The 20,488-nt window shown below is 44.1% G+C and overlaps 2 protein-coding genes across 11 annotated transcripts; one reads left to right on the forward strand and one right to left on the reverse strand.

Annotated features, from left to right (window-relative positions):
- The first annotated feature begins 3 nt into the window (after positions 1-3).
- LOC112256691 (dihydrolipoyllysine-residue succinyltransferase component of 2-oxoglutarate dehydrogenase complex, mitochondrial) lies at positions 4-9,900 on the forward strand. 2 transcript variants are annotated; one of them, XM_024430114.2, is made up of 15 exons: positions 4-135; positions 1,270-1,303; positions 3,063-3,102; positions 3,218-3,279; positions 3,417-3,491; positions 3,601-3,656; positions 3,811-3,919; positions 4,108-4,278; positions 4,467-4,552; positions 4,740-4,837; positions 5,842-5,972; positions 6,733-6,806; positions 7,459-7,542; positions 7,618-7,785; positions 9,320-9,900. In XM_024430114.2, the coding sequence occupies exons 1-15, from the start codon at positions 73-75 to the stop codon at positions 9,452-9,454; spliced, it is 1,386 nt and encodes a 461-aa protein (XP_024285882.1). In that variant the 5' UTR covers positions 4-72; the 3' UTR covers positions 9,455-9,900. The 2 variants fall into 2 exon arrangements, with proteins under 2 accessions (XP_024285882.1, XP_024285883.1); XM_024430115.2 differs by lacking the exon at positions 4-135 and adding an exon at positions 163-289.
- Positions 9,901-10,361: 461 nt separating this feature from the next.
- LOC112256689 (ribosomal protein S6 kinase-like 1) lies at positions 10,362-19,692 on the reverse strand. 9 transcript variants are annotated; one of them, XM_024430107.2, is made up of 13 exons: positions 19,281-19,692; positions 18,960-19,123; positions 16,902-17,024; positions 16,251-16,378; positions 15,627-15,751; positions 14,970-15,062; positions 14,640-14,687; positions 13,521-13,653; positions 11,794-13,266; positions 11,594-11,683; positions 11,382-11,464; positions 11,084-11,179; positions 10,362-10,926 (listed from the first exon to the last, which is right to left on the reverse strand). In XM_024430107.2, exons 3-13 carry the CDS (start codon positions 16,934-16,936, stop codon positions 10,816-10,818), a joined length of 2,415 nt encoding a protein of 804 aa, XP_024285875.1. In that variant the 5' UTR covers positions 16,937-17,024; positions 18,960-19,123; positions 19,281-19,692; the 3' UTR covers positions 10,362-10,815. The 9 variants fall into 9 exon arrangements, with proteins under 9 accessions (XP_024285875.1, XP_024285874.1, XP_042181328.1 ...); XM_024430106.2 differs by lacking the exon at positions 18,960-19,123; XM_042325394.1 differs by lacking the exon at positions 19,281-19,692 and having other exon boundaries at positions 16,251-16,351; positions 18,960-19,274.
- Between the last annotated feature and the right edge of the window lie 796 nt (positions 19,693-20,488).

Here is a 20,488-nt window from a genome sequence, read left to right on the forward strand (position 1 = left end):
TTAGCAGGTTTTGGCGTACTACAAGGGGAGGAGATTCCCTCCCGCCGACAGGTTGCTGTCATTACAGACACCATGTTATCCTACTCCCGGTGTCTCACCCGGAACTTCGGTCGTTCGCTCTCGGTCTTTCGTCAGGTAGGCATTAGATACATGGAAAACTTTCACGCGGAGCTTCATCATGCTGCTGTCAACGTTGAGGTCTAGGTTAGCGAGAGGTGTAGAAGCGCCGCCGGTTGAGCAGTAGGCCTTCACATTGCAAGCCAAGGACAGCATGACACCCGATTCCCCGGCAAGACATTGGTTCAACCCGGTTTTGAATTCTAAAGCAATATCTCCCATATCATTTGATTATAGCTAACATTTTATTTGGTTTCACGAAGTTGGCTAGTTAGCCAACCAGTGGTTTATTTATCTAACGTTACCAAGCTACGATATGTTGAGGTCATTTGAGAGGTTTTGCTAGCACACAGCTATTTTTTTGTGATGATAGACTGTTGTATTTTGACTAGTTAGCTAGCTATATTTTGAACAAGCTGTTCTTTTTTTATTCAGATTTGACATCAAATTGACTGTCCAATCTTTGCATAACTGGATTAAACAAACCAGTCGAACTCTCAAATACACAGATGACAGCCCTCTATCAATCTATTTTCCCTTGGTTATATATTTAGTCATAGTAGCTAGTTATCCCCTAGCAGTCTGTTTGTATAATAGTGTATGCCTACATTGTTTCCATGGTTTGAAGTCACCGATTGGTACAACACGCATGCATTAATGGCGCTTTCAAGACAACTGTGAACTCGGTGAAAAAAAGAAAACGAGGTCAAATCATCACGTCGGTGATGTTCAGGTCAAGGTCTGAGTTGTCGAAAGATGCCCAAGTTTCCGACTTGGAGTTCCGACTTGGATGAACAATCAACTATTTTTCCAAGTCGGAGGTAGTTTTTCTCCTAGTTCCCAGTTGACTTGAACGCTAGGTAGTCGGAGAGTTCCAGGTTCCCCAGTTTTTTTTCAACGTGGCAGTAGCCCTCCCCCACTACTGACCTTTGACTGGGGAGATACAGTATGTCAAAGTCTGTCTGTCAGACTGTTCGTGTGAACATTGTACACATGGTCCTTGGTAACAAACACCTGTTGTTGATTTTATGCATTTTCACTCCCTCGTTTTAGAAGGGGGGGGGGATATAACATATGCATATGATATATATTTTGAGTTGTTTAATGATGACTTTATATTGATAGCTAACAGGTTACTGTTCTCTTTGACAGGGAATCAATGTGTCTGCACGGCAGGCTGTGCCAGGTGAGTGTTTTGAAACTGCATGTTAATTACAGTAGTTGAACCCAACTCTTTATACTGAACAAAAATATAAATGCAACATGTAGTGTTGGTTCCATGAGCTGAAATAAAATATACCAGAAATGTTCCCATATGCACAAAAAGCTTATTTCTTTAGAATTTTGTGCACAAATTTGTTTACATCCCTGTCAGTTAGCATTTCTCCTTTTCCAAGATCCACCTTAAAGGTGTAGCATATCAAGAAGCTGAATAAACAGCATGATCATTACACAGGTGCACCTTGTGCTGGGGACAATAAAAGGGCACTCTAAAATGTGTAGTTTTGTCACAACACAATGCCACAGATGTCTCAAATTTTGAGGGAGAGTGCAATTGGCATGCTGACTACAGGAATGTCCAACAGAGCTGTTGTTAGATAATGTAATGTTAATTTCTTTACTATACGTCGTTTTAGCAAATTTGGCAGTGTGTCCAGTCAGCCTCACAACAGCAGACCACATGTAACCACGCCAGCCCAGGACCTCCACATCTGGCTTTTTCACCTGCTGGATCATCTGAGACCAGCCACCCGGACAGCTGATTAAACTGTGGGTTTGCACAATAAAAGATCTGTCAGAAACCGTCACAGGGAAGCTCAACTGCATGCTTGTCATCTTCCCCAAGGTATTGACCAGACTGCAGTTCGGCGTTGTAAACTACTTCAGTAGGAAAATACTCACCTACGATGGCCGCTGGAGAGGTGTGCTCTTCACGGATGAATACCAGTTTCAACCGTACAGGGCAGACGTATGACGTCGTGTGGGCGAGTGGTTTGCTGATTTCAAAGTTGTGCCATGGTGGCGGTGAGGTTACGGTATGGGCAGGCATAAGCTACGGACAACGAACACAATTGTATTTTATCAATGTCAATTTGGATGTACAGAGATACGTGACGAGGTTTAGAGGCCCATTGTTGTGCCATTCATCCGCCGTCATCACCTCACCTGCACGGCCCCATGTCACAAGGATCTGTACAAAAATTCCTGGAAGCTGAAAATTTCCCAGTTCCATGGCCTGCATACTCACCAAACATGTCACCCATTGAGCATGTTTGGGATGCTCTGGGTCGATATGTACAACAGCGTGTTCCAGTTTCCACCAATATCCAGCAACTTTGCACAGTCTTTGAAGAGGAGTGGGACAACATTCCACAAGCCACAATCAACAGCTTGATCAACTCTATGCAATGAAGATGTGTCACAGTGCGTGAGGCAAATGGTGGTAACACCAGATATAGACTTGTTTTCTGATCCACCGCCCTACTTTTTTTTTAAGGTATCTGTGACCAACTGATGCATATCTGTATCATCAGTCATGTGAAATCCATAGCCTAATGAATTTGACTAATTTCTTTATTTAAATTAATTTGTGTTTTTTAATGTAAACTTTATTTAACTAGGCAAGTCCAGTTAAGAACAAATTCTTATTTACAATGATGGCCTACACCGACCAAACCTGGACGATGCTGGGCAAATTGTGCACCGCCCTATGGGACTCCCAATCAGGGCCAGTTGTGATACAGCCTGGATTCGAACCAGGGTGTCTAGTGACACCTCTAGCACTGAGATGCAGTGCCTTAGACTGCCGCACCACTCGGGAGCCCTATATGAACTGTAGCTCAGTAAAATATTTGAAATTGTTGCATGTTGCCTATTTATATTTTTGTTCAGGGACTTTTGAGATTCTGCGCTAGAACTGAGTACTGCTGTCATCTGTCCTGCAGGATTGTCAGCTAGCTGTAGTGTCACTGTCAATAACCCTACGTAAGTATTATAGCTACACCATTGACCTGTCTTCTCATTGAAACATTGCTTTAGCTGTGTTTTATCCTTGTATTATGCAGTTATACTTTCTGTATTTACTGTATTTTATTTGTAGGAAATGTGAAGCCAGGTCCAGCATCTTCCAAATCAGATACTTCAAGACATCTGTAGCTTGCAGTATGTATTAGCCTGGACTCCCATCTGTTTATTTGACCCTTGTGATCTAAGCAGTAATGTGATTCTGTGTAACACTACAAGAGTTGTTAACACTACAAGAGTTATTAAGTCAGTATTGTGTTGTCTCTGTCTTTTAGGGAATGAAGTCATCACAGTAAAGACACCTGCATTTGCAGAGTCTGTCACGGAGGGGGATGTGAGGTGGGAGAAAGGTACAGTAACTTATGTTTGTCTCTGATTCTTGTGCTCATTCAGATCTACCTGGTTGCAGCCAGGTAGATATTTCTGTTTGCCACGCTTAATGCAACTCTCTCTTTACAGCGGTTGGTGATTCTGTCAAAGAGGATGAGGTGGTTTGCGAAATTGAGACGGACAAGGTATTTAATGGTCGCTGAATCACCCTTTGAACTGCCATTTTCACAACAGCCTTTTATAGTAAACTAACTGTTAACTGTAGATGGTTAGAATAACAGACCCACGGAAAGTTTGATGTATCATGCATGGTCCTTGATGTTTTGTCTCGCTCCACAGACATCCGTGCAGGTGCCGTCTCCTGCTGCTGGGGTGATTGAGGAGCTGCTGGTCCCTGATGGGGAGAAGGTCGAGGGAGGACAGGCTCTCTTCAAACTCCGGAAAGGAGGTCAGTACCACTGAGTTTACCACTGAGTTTATGTCTATGGTAGGACCACATAAAAAATCTTCTAAATTCAAGACGCATGGGAGATGTTGTGTTTACAGAGCTATTAGATTATACTTACAAATTATACATACCTACAAAGTAAACACATTGCTATTGCCTAATGCATTCTTATACCTTTCTCTCCTCAGCTGTTGCTGCCCAAGCTGCAGAGGCCCCAGCAGCAGCAGTAGTAGCCGCTCCTCCACCCCCCCATGATGCAGCCACAACGCCCTCTCCTGCTCCCTCTGCAGTGGGCCCCATCCCTACCACTATGCCCCCAGTGCCACCCGTCCCAGGAGCTGCCATCTTTGCCACACCAGGTTAGTCTGTCAGCCACTCAATGAACTCAATGTCAAGTGAGAAGTATTTAACCTGTCCAGTGTTTACTGTTGATTATCCTATTTCCATAAATCACTTGGCCCTTGCCTGTTGACAGTGACACTTGGTAATGGCTAAGAAGAGGTGGCGTGGCACTAACAACTCCTGTTCACCTGTCTGTTCGGTACAGTTTCAGCCATCAAACCCACTGCTGCTCCTGCTGCCCCAGCTGCTGTCACAGATGGAGGGGGTAAACCAGTCAGGACAGAGCACAGGGTGAGGCATCATAATCAGGAATACTGCCGTAAAGGAACATTATTCTTAATATTCACAATGGCTCAGACCATAGTGTTGTTATACAAAAACAGTGTCTGATAGAATGCATAGCTGTTGTGTTGTTTTCTCTTAAGGTAAAATATTCCTGTGAAAATTCTTTCAATATTTTCTTTTTTTTCTGTCTCAGGTGAAGATGAACCGTATGCGTCTGAGAATCGCCCAGAGACTGAAGGAAGCCCAGAACACCTGCGCTATGTTGACAACATTTAATGAGGTCGACATGAGGTAGGCAATAACAGAATAGCTGTCCTACATAATCAAGCCCTATCTCTAGTAACATAATTAGATAGGAAATGGGTCTTAAAGGAGCTGATTACTCACCCAGAACATATTAAAAATTACCACTACACTTTCAGTACAACAGATTCACTTATATAAATGTATACATTTATATTAGGGATTATATGTCCTGTCTAAAATAAAGGTGTCTAGATAAAGTAAAGTCAGAAGTAAAGAAATGCTATTCAAGCTGAGGCCATACAGATAATGATTGGAATCTGCTCAATGGGATACGCTTTTTGAAGCCAGATCTCCTCTTAAATGATGGAATGTAAATATTTGGTCCTAATATTGGTGAAAACAAAGATAAGATTTCTTAAAACAGGGGCTTTATTAATTTACAAGGAAATGACCCCTGTACTAAAGATTACACTTTGAGGATTTATTTTCCATTGAAAATGTGGGGTGTCAGCTTTCAGCTATTCAGGGGTTTCTCTGCATCCTATTTGAATTGGCATTGATGGTCTGGAAGAAGACTTCCAGGCCTGGGCTCATCTATAGCCGAAGGAGCAGTCAGACCAGGAGACCAGAGCTTCTACTGGGGCCCACAGAGACCTGCGCTCTGAGTGGACGAGCTGCCCCAACCGATATGGGTTTTTATGACAGGCCAGTAAGATTTAGAGGGTTTTGGAAAGTGAAGATTTTTCTCGCTTTTCTCCTTTCTCAGTGCCTTGGGAGAGGCTAATGCCGTTAGCGAAGAAACTTTAGAGTTTAAACCAGGTTAGAGACAGGAAAACAAACATAAAAAGAGATACAAGAGGCCTTTTTCATCATACAGAGGAGAAATGAGCGATGGTGAAACATTAGCCCAGTGTCAATAGCACTTGATCACCATGACCTGGAGAAGCTGAACTTTTACTGAAAAAATTAGTTGTTTTTTAAAGTTTGGTTGAAAAGATTGAGTGTAATGAATGTTTGCGATCGATATGAGAGCCTAATTTTCTCCACAGCAACATCAGTGAGCTGAGGAAGGCCTACAAAGACGCTTTCCTGAAGAAACACAACATCAAGCTGGGCTTCATGTCTGCATTTGTCAAGGCTTCAGCATATGCTCTGATGGAACAGCCTGCCGTCAACGGAGGTGGGCTCTTCTTTCTGAGAAGTTACTTTACTTGTCATATCAGTCTAAGGCAACACACATTTTGTATCCACTGGTATCAGGCGTATGTGGTTAATTGGTTAAGAACAGGAACGAGATTTACATAGACAACCGTGCTTAGTGTGTACTCCACCAATGCCTCTCTGGCCTATTTAAACTAGCCACAGTCAAGAAGTGGTTAATTTTCACTCGTAAAATTGTCTGTGGGCCACCTCCCCACAGACACAAAAACGCTGTATGCTTCAAGGAAGTGAATCATAGAAGCCAAAGCAGACTGTACTCTCAAATGGCCACCTGGCAAGTGATACCGGAGCGCCAGGTCTAGGTTCAATAGCCTCCTTAACAGCTTCGACCCCCAAGCCAAAAGACTGCTGAACAATTAATCAAATGCCCCCCCCCCTTGTTTTTACACTGCTCCTACTCACTGTTTTATTATCTATGCATAGTCACTTTACCTCTACCTACATGTACAAATTACCTCGACTAACCTGTACCCCCGCACATTGACTCAGTACCAGTAGCCCCTGTAGTTTTATTGTGTTACTTTTTATTTTAAAAAAATGACTAGTTTATTTAGTAAATATTTTCTTAACTCTATTTCTTGAACCTCATTGTTGGTTAAGGGCTTGTAAAGTAAGCATTTCACCTGTTGTATTCAAAGCATGTGACAAATAAAATTAGATTTGATTTCAAGTTTATTAGTATTTAAAATGTTCATCACTTTCATACCGTTTATCTTTAGTCATTGACGACACCACCAAAGAGATTGTGTACAGGGACTACGTGGACATCAGTGTGGCTGTAGCAACACCAAAGGTAATGCCGATGGTTGGCTACTCACATTGAACACTTTTACAACAGGGCTAATATACAGTACCAGTCAAAAGTTTGGACACACCTACTCATTCAATGGTTTTTCTTTATTTGTACTATTTTCTATATTGTGGAATTATAGTGAAGACATCAAAACTATGAAATAACACATTTGGAATCATGTAGTAACCATAAGTGTTAAACAAATCCAAATATGGAATGCTGTATCAGATGACCTGACCTCCACAATCCCCCGACCTCAACCCAAATGAGATGGTTTGGACCGCAGAGTGAAGGAAAAGCAGCCAACGTGTGCTCAGCATATGTGGGACCTCCTTCAATACTGTTGAAAAGCATTCCTCATTCCTCTCTCATGGTTGAGAGAATGCCAAGAGTGTGCAAAGCTGTCATCAAGGCTAAAGGTGGCTACATTGAAGAATCTCAAATATAAAATATATCATAATTTAACACTTATTTTTGTTTACTACATGATTCAAATGTGTTATTTCATAGTATTGATGTCGTCACTATAATTCCACAATGTAGAAAATAGTAAAAAATTATGAAAAACCCTTGAATGAGTAGGTGTGTCCAAACTTGACTGGTACTGTACATGAACCAAAACTCAGAATATCTAATGTGTCCTGTCTCCCAGGGCTTGGTGGTGCCTGTCATCCGTGGAGTGGAGGGAATGAACTTCGCTGACATTGAAAAGACCATCAACGAGCTGGGGGAGAAGGTAGGATAACATGGATTTCGCTGTACTTTATGTTTGGTCTTTGTGCATTCTCTAAGTTGATGATGTTGATTGCAGGCTCGTAAGAATGAGCTGGCCGTGGAGGACATGGATGGAGGAACCTTCACCATCAGCAACGGTGGCGTGTTTGGATCCATGTTTGGCACACCCATCATCAACCCTCCGCAGTCTGCCATCCTGGGAATGCATGGTATCTTCGAGAGGCCAGTGGCCATCGAGGGCAAGGTTGGCTCTGTTCTGTAGACTTTTTTTTTTTTACTCCATATATTGTAGATTCATATCTCAGGAGAACTCCTTATCATAAACTCAGCAAAAAAAGAAACGTCCCTTTTTCAGGACCCTGTCTTTCAAAGATGATAATTCGTAGAAATCCAGATAACTTCACAGATCTTCATTGTAAAGGGTTTTAACACTGTTTCCCATGCTTGTTCAATGAACCATAAACAATTAATGGAACATGCACCTGTGGAACAGTCGTTAATAACAGCTTACAGACGGTAGGCAATTAACGTCACAGTTCTGAAAACTTAGGACACTACAGAGGCCTTTCTACTGACTCTGAAAAACGGCAAAAGAAAGATGCCTAGGGTCCCTGCTCATCTGCGTGAACGTGCCTTAGGCATGCTGCAAGGAGGCATGAGGACTGCAGATGTGGCCAGGGCAATAAATTGCAATGCCTGGACTGAAACGCCTAAGACAGCGCTATAGGAAGACAGGATGGACAGCTGATCATCCTCACAGTGGCAGACCATGTGTAACAACACCTGCACAGGATCGGTACATCCGAACATCACACCAGCGGGACAGGTACAGGATGACAACAACTTCCCGAGGTACACCAGGAACACGCACAATCTCCATCAGTGCTCAGACTGTCCGCAATAGGCTGAGAGAGGCTGGACTGAGGGCGTGTAGGCCTGTTGTAAGGCAGGTCGTCACCAGACATCACCGGCAACAACGTCGCTGGACCAGACAGGACTGGCAAAAAGTGCTCTTCAGTGACGAGTCGCGGTTTTGTCTCACCAGAGGTGATGGTCGGATTCGCGTTTATCATCGAAGGAATGAGCGTTACACCGAGGCCCGTACTCTGGAGCGGGATCGATTTGGAGGTGGAGGGTCCGTCATGGTCTGGGGGCGGTGTGTCACAGCATCATCGGACTGAGCTTGTTGTCCTTGCAGATAATCTCAACGCTGTGCGTTACAGGGAAGACATCCTCCCTCACGTGGTACCTTTCCTGCAGGCTCATCCTGACATGACCCTCCAGCATGACAATGCCACACCATACTGCTTGTTCTGTATGTGATTTCCTGCAAGACAGGAATGTCAGTGTTCTGCCATAGCCAGGAAGAGCCCGGATCTCAATCCCAGTGAGCACGTCTGGGACCCCCCCCAGAGATGTCCGGGAACTTGCAGGTGCCTTGGTGGAAGACTGGGGTAACATCTCACAGCAAGAACTGGCAAATCTGGTGCAGTCCATGAGGAGGAGATGCACTGTCGTATTTAATGCAGCTGGTGGCCACACCAGATACTTACTGTTACTTTTGACCCCCCCCTTTGTTCAGAGACACATTCCATTTCTGTTAGTCACATGTCTGTGGAACTTGTTCCGTTTATGTCTCAGTTGTCTTGTTATGTTCATACAAATATTTAAACATGTTAAGTTTGCTGAAAATAAATGCAGTTGACCGTGAGAGGACTTTAGTTTGTGGAATAGAGACAGGAAGCAGTGTCTCTGAAGCTCCTCTTCCTCTGCTGCAGGTGGAGATCCGCCCTATGATGTACGTGGCTCTGACGTACGACCATCGCCTCATCGACGGCAGAGAGGCGGTCACCTTCCTGCGTAAGATCAAGACTGTGGTAGAAGATCCCAGAGTGCTGCTACTGGACATGTGAGCCAGCCTCCCCAGTCAATGGCTAAACAAACCAATCTACCGACCTTCACACGCAGCAGCTATACCTGCCTGATTAACCTAAACTGCAGACGTTTTGTGTTGGTTAACTAGGAAAAGGGATACTTGAATAGACCAAAAGGTGCATGGGCTGAAATTGTGAAATAATTTATGCTAAATGTTGTGTTTCTGGGGCAGGGAGTGGGTGTTGTACATCTCAAAGCACCATTTGCTATTTTCTACCTACAATAATTGTAATATAAATGGCAAAAAGTATTTTTCATGTACAATAACAATTGTAGCCTATCAGAAGATGGACTGTTCATGGTACAGGTTGATGCTTTGTTACACTGAAATGTCAGGACCCAGTCATCTCATTCACGCACTCTTAAATTAATGTTTATGCTGTGTAAAAAAACTATTTAAAAACCAGATTTCAAAGTTTAAAAACTATGCTTTTTGTTTTCTGTTTACACAGACACTTGCCTTTTTTACAGAATGCGCTCAATGACTGACGATAAGAACAATTCAGAAACCAAGTGGCTGGTGTGTAGTGTAAAATAGATATTGCCAGGCCTTGGAAGCTTTAAAAGAAATGGAAACATTAGAGACTGAGAACACACCACATCACTTACAAGTCAGGAAGTGACTGTCTGAGCTGTGGTAGAAATGGTCCTGGGGCCCTACCTGGGTGCACATTTTGGTTTCTGCCCTAGCACTACACAGCTGGTTCAAATAACCAACTGATCAAGCTTTGATTATTTGATTCAGTTGTGTAGTGCTAGGCCAGAAACCAAAACGTGCACCCAGGTAGGGCCCCAGGACTGAGCTTGAGAAACCCTGATATAGGCTATGTACAGATGACCAGAAAAAAGGCTGACCATGAGTGTATTAAAGACTAACACAGCACAGATGCATTGCTTCATTTTACTAACCTTATTGTCAACGCTGTTTATCACAGCCATTGGCTGACCAAAAAGTATTTGTGTAGTAAGTGTTTGACAATGAAAAACATCCGTTTCCATACTTGGTGATGCTATGCATGGATGTGAACAGTAGCATTGCATGTCATTTGTACAACAGAAATACCCCAAAAGTCACCCAGGAGTACATTTTGCCCTACTATGTTTACACTAGCCTCTATTATTCAAACATGGTTGTTACAAAGAGAACACTGCAGGCAGGAGTTTGGTTGTTGCAGGGCTGACATGTTGGCTGTGTGCATATTGCTCTGAATTACCCTTCTAATTCTCATTCTTTGGGAAGAACAAGATGCTCAGGAAGTAGCTCCTGGGGTTTCAATTATTTTAGCCACAAGGGGGCAGTGGCTGCCCAACTTCACTTGGCTGCAGACAGTCTGTTGACCTAACTGCTCAGTGCCTTCCAGGAGACACCCTTGAAGAAGGGGTGACACTTGATGTCACTCACTCCACCGCCTCCAGAGCCCAAACGATAACCAGCGTCAAACTGCAGAAGCTGTGGAACACACAATAGTCACTCATTCAGAAAGCCAATTTGAGTTTGTGCAATGTGTGTGGCTGTGTGTATCTGTGGTTGCAGGCTAGCAGCATGTGTGTATATGTCTACGGTATTTACACTACCAGTCATGTGTGTAATGGGACTCAGGCCTTACCTCAGTGAGCAGGGAGGCAGCTGCAGTACTCAGCTGGTCTGGGATCAGAAGCTGGGTGTGAGAATGTACCCCGGCTGGGTGGAACTGCCACAGGGGCTGGAGGCACAGGAACAGGCATACAGTTTCAACAAGGACTTGATAATGGTACCAACACAGATACTATCAACAGATAGGTTGGCAGCACTCTAATCAATATACATACACACATTTGGATTGAAAAAAAACTTTACTATGACGGAGGGCAAGATTCTGGCCTCTTTTTTTCTTCAAAGGATTATTCAATACAAATGTTATTTACCATTCCTGTAAGAAGTTCAAATAGCAATGCCCCCAGACTCCACCAATCACAAGCCTCTGTTATTTTGGACACACCTCCAATCTCTATTGACAAACAACAAACAGAACTGTTATTAACAGGTTTCTTGTTGGCTCAAACTAAATGTCTGATATATAATAACACTAGAAGGCACTTTAGGGTAGCAGCCATATGTGGAACTGCTGTGTTTCCACCTGGGGCACAGTACATCTGGTCCATAGCTTCAGAGTTGGTTTCTGACTGAACTTCACTCCACTGGCCAAAGAATGTCAGGCAGACCTTTCCTGTTGAGAAACATGACAATATGTCACAATCAAAGTTTGTTGAGTTTTCAAGACTCAACTCATGCCAAAAACTGAGACCGTACGGAGTTAAAGTGATTTAGGTGACTAACCGATGCTGGTAAGCAGGATGTTCTTTGGGTTGAGGTCACGGCACATGACACCTTGCTGGTGAAGACTCTCCAGGGCCAGGAGGATCTGAGCTCCCAACAGACACACCTCTGCCTCAGGCAGCCCCCAACAGCCCTGCCTGACCCCATCTCTCCCTCTGGAGGCCTTGGCTGGGAACTTGGGCTGGTGGCACCAGCCTTCTACCTCAATGATCTGATCCTGACCCTGTCCATCTGATCCATTTGACTTCAGGAAAGCATTCATGTCCTCCTTCCGACACTGTGGGGAGGCCCCTGTGGGGCCAGTGGTGTTGGGGTCACACAGTGATCCTTTCCCTTGGGGGATGTCCTTACTCAAAGGGCTCAGCTCCCAGCCCTCCTCCACCTCCTCCCCTGGCTCTCTGCAAGGAGGCCCCACATGATACTTTTCCCCTGTGAGGGCCAGGGAGATGCCTGCCTGGTTCCCCTGCTGTGTCCCAGCACTGAGACAGTGAGGCAGGGAAGGGGGGTGAGAGATCCCTGAGGATGTCCTCATGACCTTCAGCTCGTCTACTGTAGAGGGACACACAGCTTTGCCAGGCTGGGAAGTCTCTGTGTCCCTGCTTACTAAGTTCACAATGCTCTTTTCAGTAGTGTGACGGTTTACCTGTTCTTCCTGCCCTCTCTCCTGGTGTGTGGATAGCTCTACACCCAGAGTGTTCTCAAGGTCTCCACCTGAAACACTGCCTTGGTGAGAGCCATAGGAGGTCAAAGTTGCCATCTCACTAGCCTGGCTTTGATTATGGAGGGGAACATAACTTTTCTGTGAATACAAACTGATAGAATGATTCTTCAAGTTCACTGTTGACCCTGTCCCACCAGAAGAGGTCTGAGTTGTTTGAAGTACATGTTTACCTGCAGCTATATCGGAGTCACTCTCACAATTCTGTGTCAGATCAGCAGCCTTCCACACCACGTCAAAATCCAAACTGGATTCAATTTTTTCTGTTCCAGTGGCCTTCCCAGAAGGCTCAGAGGTGACATCAGGAACCTGATTGATGCACAGATGACTAGGAAGAGCAGGCTTGTCCTGAGATTCAGAGTGCAAACACTGACTGTGGCATGCTAGATGGATATGGGGACTGATGTCTGTCCTCATTGGCCCAGATAAAGAGGACTGTAGCTCTGTAGACCTAGAGTTGTTCTGCAGGCAGCCTGTCTCCTCGCAGTAGGAGTGGGTCCTACAGCCTTCCAGACGATGCTGAGCCTCATGCCAAGATGCAGGGGAGTCTGTGTCTGGGCTCTCCTCGTTCTCCCTCTCCAGGAGAGGGGTTGCCCCTGTGTCCCCTCTGTCATTCTGCTGGTAGTCTGAGCTGATGGTAGGGGAGGTGTAGCTGTTCTTCAGTTTGATCCTGTGCTGGCTGGGAATGTAGCATTCTGGGTGCTCCTTGGCTCGGTCGTTCCTCACCTTGGACAGTTTGGAGAAAAGCTTCCCACCTACAGAGCATAGAAAAGTCAATACATCATAAGACAATAGTAGTTTTTCTTTATTTTAATTCAGCTAATCTCCTTGGCATCCTTGACCCAAAATGGCTGAAGAGTGCAACCATCAACAACAAAAAATGTAACCTGTAGGTCCACAGCTATGCCATGGACATAAATCTCCCTTTGCATGGCGATAGGCTAGGTAAGAGCATCCGCTACATCTCCCATACTGCAGGGCTGGCAGGCAGAGGCTGTGTTCAGCTCACCTTGAACATGCTCCAGATGCAGGTACACAGCATCCTCACTGACATAGTACCTCAGCAGCTTCACCATATAGGGGACGCCCTGGGGGATGATAGTGGGCTGGTCCCGGCTCTCCCAGCTCGACTTGGGCAGGCTCTGAGAGGACACGGCGCAATAGAATACATGTATTACTATGCTGTTACTATTACCTTGGTCAAAATACAACTTCTCTACTGTAATACACATTGTTCTCTTGTCTAGTCTTAGTCTGTGTCTATAGTTAATTGATAAAAACAGAAATCTAAAAACTCATCTCAACAAAAGCGGGCTCTTCTCTAGCACTGTTTATACCTGGTTCTAACACGGGTCCTTTGTCCTGATCTTGTCCACATTCTGATTGTTAAGACAGGTGTAGACGATTAAAAGACACATTGTGATCAGCTCTTCCTGACCACTTACGGAGGTAGTCAGGCATGCATTGTGTCTGGATATCTTTCGTGTAAACAGATCTGGATAGTGAAACCATTTAAATCCTCATTATCCCACCCTGTAAAATCATTGACAGGTGGCACTACTGACTTATGGCATCAATATGTGTCTTAAAATAAATAAATATTATTTTGAAAGAATATCCATCAAATAATTTATATACAGGGAGAGACCAGGAAATCTGGTCACAATGTAGAAACAGTGGTCGTATAAAAAGATACATTTTAATATCATATGTAGACACATTTCTCAAGATCTGGGCACAATCAGAATGGGACAAGATCAAGACACATGATGCATGATAGTGCCAGGTGTAAACGAGACTACTGAGACCTGCGCCTTAGAGAGACCCTGCTACAGTATTTTCCAATAACAACTCTCTGGTTACGGAAATCAGAGGTGCATTTCCACTAAGAGGGTCAGAGTGGAGGGCTTTTAGCCAAATCAATGGTGAAGGATACTCAAGACTGAGAGTATTCCCATTGACTGGGCTGCCACAGAATGGCTGGCAGGGGTCCAGACAGTACAACAGCCATCTGTGCACTGGATATGCATCTACACAGATAGACAGCTGCATGTTTCTACTACACGTCTGCCACTCTGTCCTCTGACATACTGTATTGGTAGTGTTAAGTTCAGACGTAAGTACTTACTTTAACAACACATTTCTCCTTTGTAATCAGGCTTTGGACAATCAGAACCTTGGGGAGAAGACGTACATTTTATTTTAGTTTAAATAGAACATAGTATGTTATTAGATGGTTGTGACATTTTAGGACAAGGTACTATTTGCTTAGGTAAGCATCATGGTTGTCACTGGATCTATAAGACATGGTATATGTGTATGTGACCAATAAAATGTGATTTGGTTAATAAAGGGTTAACTACAGCCAGGATGTCTGTTCAAGAGAGTATCATCAGTCTAACAAAACGTTATAGTACCCATGTCTGGTTGAGAGCAGTGAGTGTAAAAACATCCTTACCTTATCGATGATCCCCACCACTTTACACATCTCCAGATCCTCCACTGGGCAGCTCAGGTGTCTGATTGGCCGGAATCTCAGACTACTGTAACCCTGGTGATAAAAAGAGATCACAAATCAGTACAGGACAGATAACAGCGATGTGGACACGTGTCTTTGTGTTTAATTCAGATCTGAAATGTTGCTTCTACTCAAGGATTAGTTACAATCTTCAAACAGATATTAGCATGTTGCATAAGAGAGAGGGGGAGAGAGAGCGCCCAGCCGGCCAGTGCGAGGCATCCTGGCAAATGTGATCTTCTCGCCCGGGTCGGGTGTAGTGTAACAGAGGGAGATGGAGTTATTGTGCTGTTCTGTAGCCCATCTCTAGAGAGAGGCTATAAGCAGCACATACTGGTTGCTTTGAGGATGTGACTCAGGATTTCCCAGAAGGAAATGATTCAGAGAGGTGCTAACTGGAAGATTAGCACTTAACCACTTCTTCAATAAACAGACGAGACATATAAATCAACACAGGAGTAAAAAGCTGGAAAATGAGTGTCCAGTTCCCTGAGTAACATGGATGATCAGAGTGGGTTGATTTCCATCAACAAGATTTGCACAGTATTATGGAATGTTCATTTTGTCAAAATGAGTGTTCAAAGGTCATCTTCTTACCCCTAAGTGAGAGTTCCCCTTCCCCAGGTTGTCCTGCAGGTGGGAGATAAAGATTTCCTCTGCCCTCTTCAGATACTGAGTAGTCTTCCTCTTCACTGCCTCCCGGCGCTCCTTGTTAGGGTCCACTGGAAGACAGACCAACTACATCAGACCTCAGTTCCCTCCCTCTCACACAATGGAGAAACCTCACTCCACTAAACTGAAACTTGAAATAACCTCATCATTCAAACGCTTCTGTTTGAATATAGCTGACATACTTCACTAGCACAGTAGAGAGAGAATATCCGGCATGCTTTACCAGTATGGATATCGTTCTCTGACCTTGGCTTCCTGACTTCCTGTTTTTCATAGGAATGATTTAATTCTGCTTTACAATGGATGAATCATGAGCAGATAAATCCACATGTTCCTGTTTCATGTCACATGACTTATTCTCACTGTGTTGAGTAGCTAAAGTCTGTAGCTCCTTAACCTGCTCTATTCAATATCACCCTAACCAGAACCCTGCATGTTGACAGAATACTCTAGAGTACAGTAGATTACCACTGTACCTTGAACTCCATTGAGCAGCAGGTCAACCCCATTCTTGTAGTAGCTGAAGGCAGCTTCATAGTCTTCACTGACCTCCCTGTCCAGAGCCATTCGGATCTGCTTGGCTGCCTCCACCAGGTAGTCTCTCTTGGCCATGGCTGTCCTGGCTCTGCACTGTGGAGATCCAGACGGGCCTAGCAGCCACACAAGAGTGTACCGAGCTATACGGAATCACACAGACCTGTATGTCCTAGGAGGAGTCATAACACGACCAGCCACCGCTAAGACGTTCCTCTCTTTAAGGGAAGTTCCTAAGAATAATCCTTACGATGGCAGAGAATAATTGATCAAATCTTCCAGAGATGGTTAACTACCAAAAGCCAAGATTTCCCCAGGGCTACAGTAAATCCCTTAACTAGTCACTTGTCTGAGAAAAACATGACAGCAAAGCATGAAACTGAGAGTAAAGTGAAAGTAATGTGACCAATAATAGACTTTCTGTTCCTCTCCCCTTACAGGCAGCTGGTGGCACTGTAATTGGGGAGGGAGGAAGGGAAAGGGGGATACCTAGTCAGTTGTACGACGGGCTCATAATAATGGCTGGAATGGAATACATGGAATGGTGTCAAACATTGGAAACCATGTGTTTGATACCATTCTAGTCGCCCCATTCCAGCCATTATTATGAGCCATTCTCCCCTCACCAGCCTCCTCATCAGATCATAAGCATGTGGAGTGTCTCACCTTTTCTCCCTGGTCCTATCAGCAGTGAGACTCATCTCTGGCAGCAGTTAGTCGGCTCACTGGGGGGTTATCCTCCTCCACTTGAAGGTTAAAGTCTTTGTTTTCAAGCATGATGATACGAACCTGGGTCATCAGAGAGTTCAGTTTTTACTTCAGTAGAGCACAGGAAGTGAGTATGAGTGTGCAGCTCTGGTACTATTGCTGATGAATAAACACTGTCAGTGCTGCAGGGGTGGTGAGGAGGAAGGATGACTCAAAGTACTTACAGCGCCTTCGGAAAGTATTCAGACCCCTTGACTTTTTCCACATTTTGTTACTTTGCAGCTTTATTCTAAAATTGATTAAATTGTTTTTTTTCTTCTCATCAATCTACACACACCCTATAGTGACAAAAGCAAAAACAGGATTTAAGAAATGTTTGCTAATTTATAAAAAAAAATAAAGAAACAAAATTACATTTACATAAGTATTCAGACCCTTTAATGAGCACTGTGTTGAAGCACCTTTGGCAGCGATTACAGCATTGAGTCTTCTTGGGTATGATGCTACCAGCTTGGCACTCCTGTATTTGGGGAGTTTCTCCCATTTTTCTCTGCAGATCCTCTTAAGCTCTGTCAGGTTGGATGGGGAGCATTGCTTTTTTCAGGTCTCTCCAGAGACATTGGATCGGGTTCAAGTCCAGGCACTGGCTGGGCCACTCAAGGACATTCAAAGACTTGTCCCAAAGCCACTCCTGCGTTGTCTTGACTGTGTGCTTAGGGTTGTCGTCCTGTTGAAAGGTAAACCTTCGCCCCCAGAGTGAGGTCCTGAGCTCTCTGGAGCAGGTTTTCATCAAGGATCTCTCTGTACTTTGCTCTGTTCATCTTTGCCTCGATCCTGACTAGTCTCCCTGGCACTGAAAAACATGCACACAGCATGATGCTGCCACCACCATGCTTCATTGTAGGGATGTGCCAGGTTTCCTCCAGACGTGACGCTTGGCATTCAGGCCGATCTTGTTTAACATGGTCTGAGAGTCTTTACGCACATTTTGGCAAACTCCAAGCGGGCTGTCATGTGCCTTTTACTGAGGGGTGGCTTCCGTCTGGCCACTCTACCATAAGGCCTGACTGGTGGAGTGCTGCAGAAATAGTTGTCCTTCTGGAAGGTTCTCCTATCTCCACAGAGGAACTCTGAAGCTCTGTCAGAGTGACCATTGGGTTCTTGGTCACCTCCCTGACCAAAGCCCTTATCCCTTGATTGCTCAGTTTGGCCAGGTGGCCAGCCCTAGGAAGAGTCTTGGTGGTTCCAAACTTTTTCTATTTAAAAATGGAGGCCACTGTGTTATGGGGAACTTCAATGCTGCAGAAATGTTTTGGTACCCTTACCCAGATCTGTGCCTCAACACAATCCTGTCTCAGAACTCTATAGATAATTATTTCAACCTCATGGCTTGGTTTTTGCTCTGACATGCACTGCCAACTCTGGGACCTTATATAGACAGGTGTGTCTTTCCAAATCATGCCCAATCAATTGAATTTACCACAGGTGGACTCAAATCAAGTTGTCAAAACACCTCAAGGATGATCAATGGAAACAGGATGCACCTGAGCTCAATTTTGAGTCTCATAGCAAAGGGTCTGAATACTTATGTAAACAAGGTATTTCTGTTTTTAATTTTTAATACATTTGCAAAAAAATGTTTTTAAATTTAATCTAAAAACAAATCTGTGTTTATGTTGAATTAACGTGGAAAACTGAATAGATTTGGAAAAAAATAAATCAACCTAAGGGCATTTTGTCTTCTTTTTTTTCCACCAAACTTTTAACTTAAATCCAATGACAGTGATTTTTGTTGTTGTTTATTTATCATTGAATTTACGTTAGTTGACTACTGAACCAAATGTAAATCAAAACTAAACGTTGAAATATCGACGTCTTTGCCCTGTGGGTACATGTTACTGTACGAACGCTGTGGGCAGATCCCTATCAGATGATTTATAAATGCTAATGTATTGCAATCATAGTAGCTCTTAGTATTCCACACAAGTGCACTATGAAAATGTGCTGATGCCTTACCATTGTCTATCATTGTGACATGGGGTTAGTTTTGTATCCCACTCACATACACTCTTTATCATTCCTCATACAGTCTAATGAGGAGAAGTCATAGTGTGTCTGTTGTTGAGAATCAGTCCGCCTCCTGCAGTATTTCCATGTTACATGCACCAATATCCTTGATACTAACGACAAACATTGTCAGCGTAGAGACAAACCAGAATATACAATATTAACAATACAATAATCCCATTTGTTTGTCTGCAATGGATAGACATGCTTGCATCATACATTCATCTTGGTCGCCACACGACAGACAACACATGCACACATATATCCTACCTGATGTGATCAGAGCATGCCCCCTAGACCCACTGCCCCAGCAGCAGCCTTCGTCCTCAGCAGCCTCCCTCTGCACAGATATCAGGAAGAGGAGGAGAGTTTAGCGAGGCTGCCTATTGGCTTGAAATTATGTAAGGTGGTCTCATCCTGACAGATGCTATATTTAAAGAGACGGAGCTGTCAGATAGAACAATGAGACAGATATTTTACTGGATGTATAAACGTGAAGCATCCGCTTGGCGTTTCCGCTTAGGGGAAACACACTGGCGCGCAGTGGGAGAAGATGGAACGAGATGGATTTTGGCCGACATTCAATACTGTTTTCTTTTCGCAAAACTACAATATGTTATGAACAGAGTGGACTACGGTTTGTACACTTTGGCCTTTGCAAAAGTTTTTTAAAATCGCGTTGTTTAGAAGGACTGCAAAAGCAAAAGCGAATCGAGTTATTGCACACGCACACTTCAGAGAGTAGGCGTTTCTTAACGGAAATATGCAGATTATGCTAAAACGCACCAATGGGATCTCGCTAACTCGTGCTTGGCTCTGCCCCCTCCTTGTGTGTTCTGCCCACTATGGGTCATTTGTTCCCCTTGAAAACGACAGACTGTTGTCTATCTTGGTTTAGTTATAAAAAATATTCGGTTCTGTTCTGTTTTAGTCTTGCTGTTGTTCTCAGACCTTTTTTCTATTTCAGATAGATTTGGCAATTTATTACAGTATAATGTTGTATCCACATTTTAATTAGTCAATGGATTTGTACAACAATGACCTGAAACCGTAAGAATAAAACAATGTGCATGGTTCATTGTTGTACATGCAGTGAATGGATGCTATGTGGCCTCACCCTGCCAGCTTAGTCTAATCTGCTCTGATTTGGTCCTCAGTAACAGTTGGACCCAGACTCTCGCTGGAGCACAAAGAGGAGGGCCACCCCAGGGGAGGGCTTGCTTACAGAGGAGCAAGGCGGAAGCCCCAGCCCAAGGAGGAGAGCTGGGAAGGGGAAGGGGAAATGAGAGGAGAGGGTGTGAGAGAGTAAACCACAGCCCAGCCCAAAGCTAGGGAGGGGTCTGATATCATACTGAGGCGGCAGGGTAGCCTAGTGGTTAGAGCGCTGGACAAGGAACCTGCAAGTTCAAACCCCCGAGCTGACATGGTACAAATCTGTTGTTCTGCCCCTGAACAGGCAGTTTACCCACTGTTCCTAG

Source organism: Oncorhynchus tshawytscha, linkage group LG08, assembly GCF_018296145.1.
Source record: "Oncorhynchus tshawytscha isolate Ot180627B linkage group LG08, Otsh_v2.0, whole genome shotgun sequence".
NCBI classification, from domain to species: Eukaryota; Metazoa; Chordata; class Actinopteri; order Salmoniformes; family Salmonidae; genus Oncorhynchus; species Oncorhynchus tshawytscha.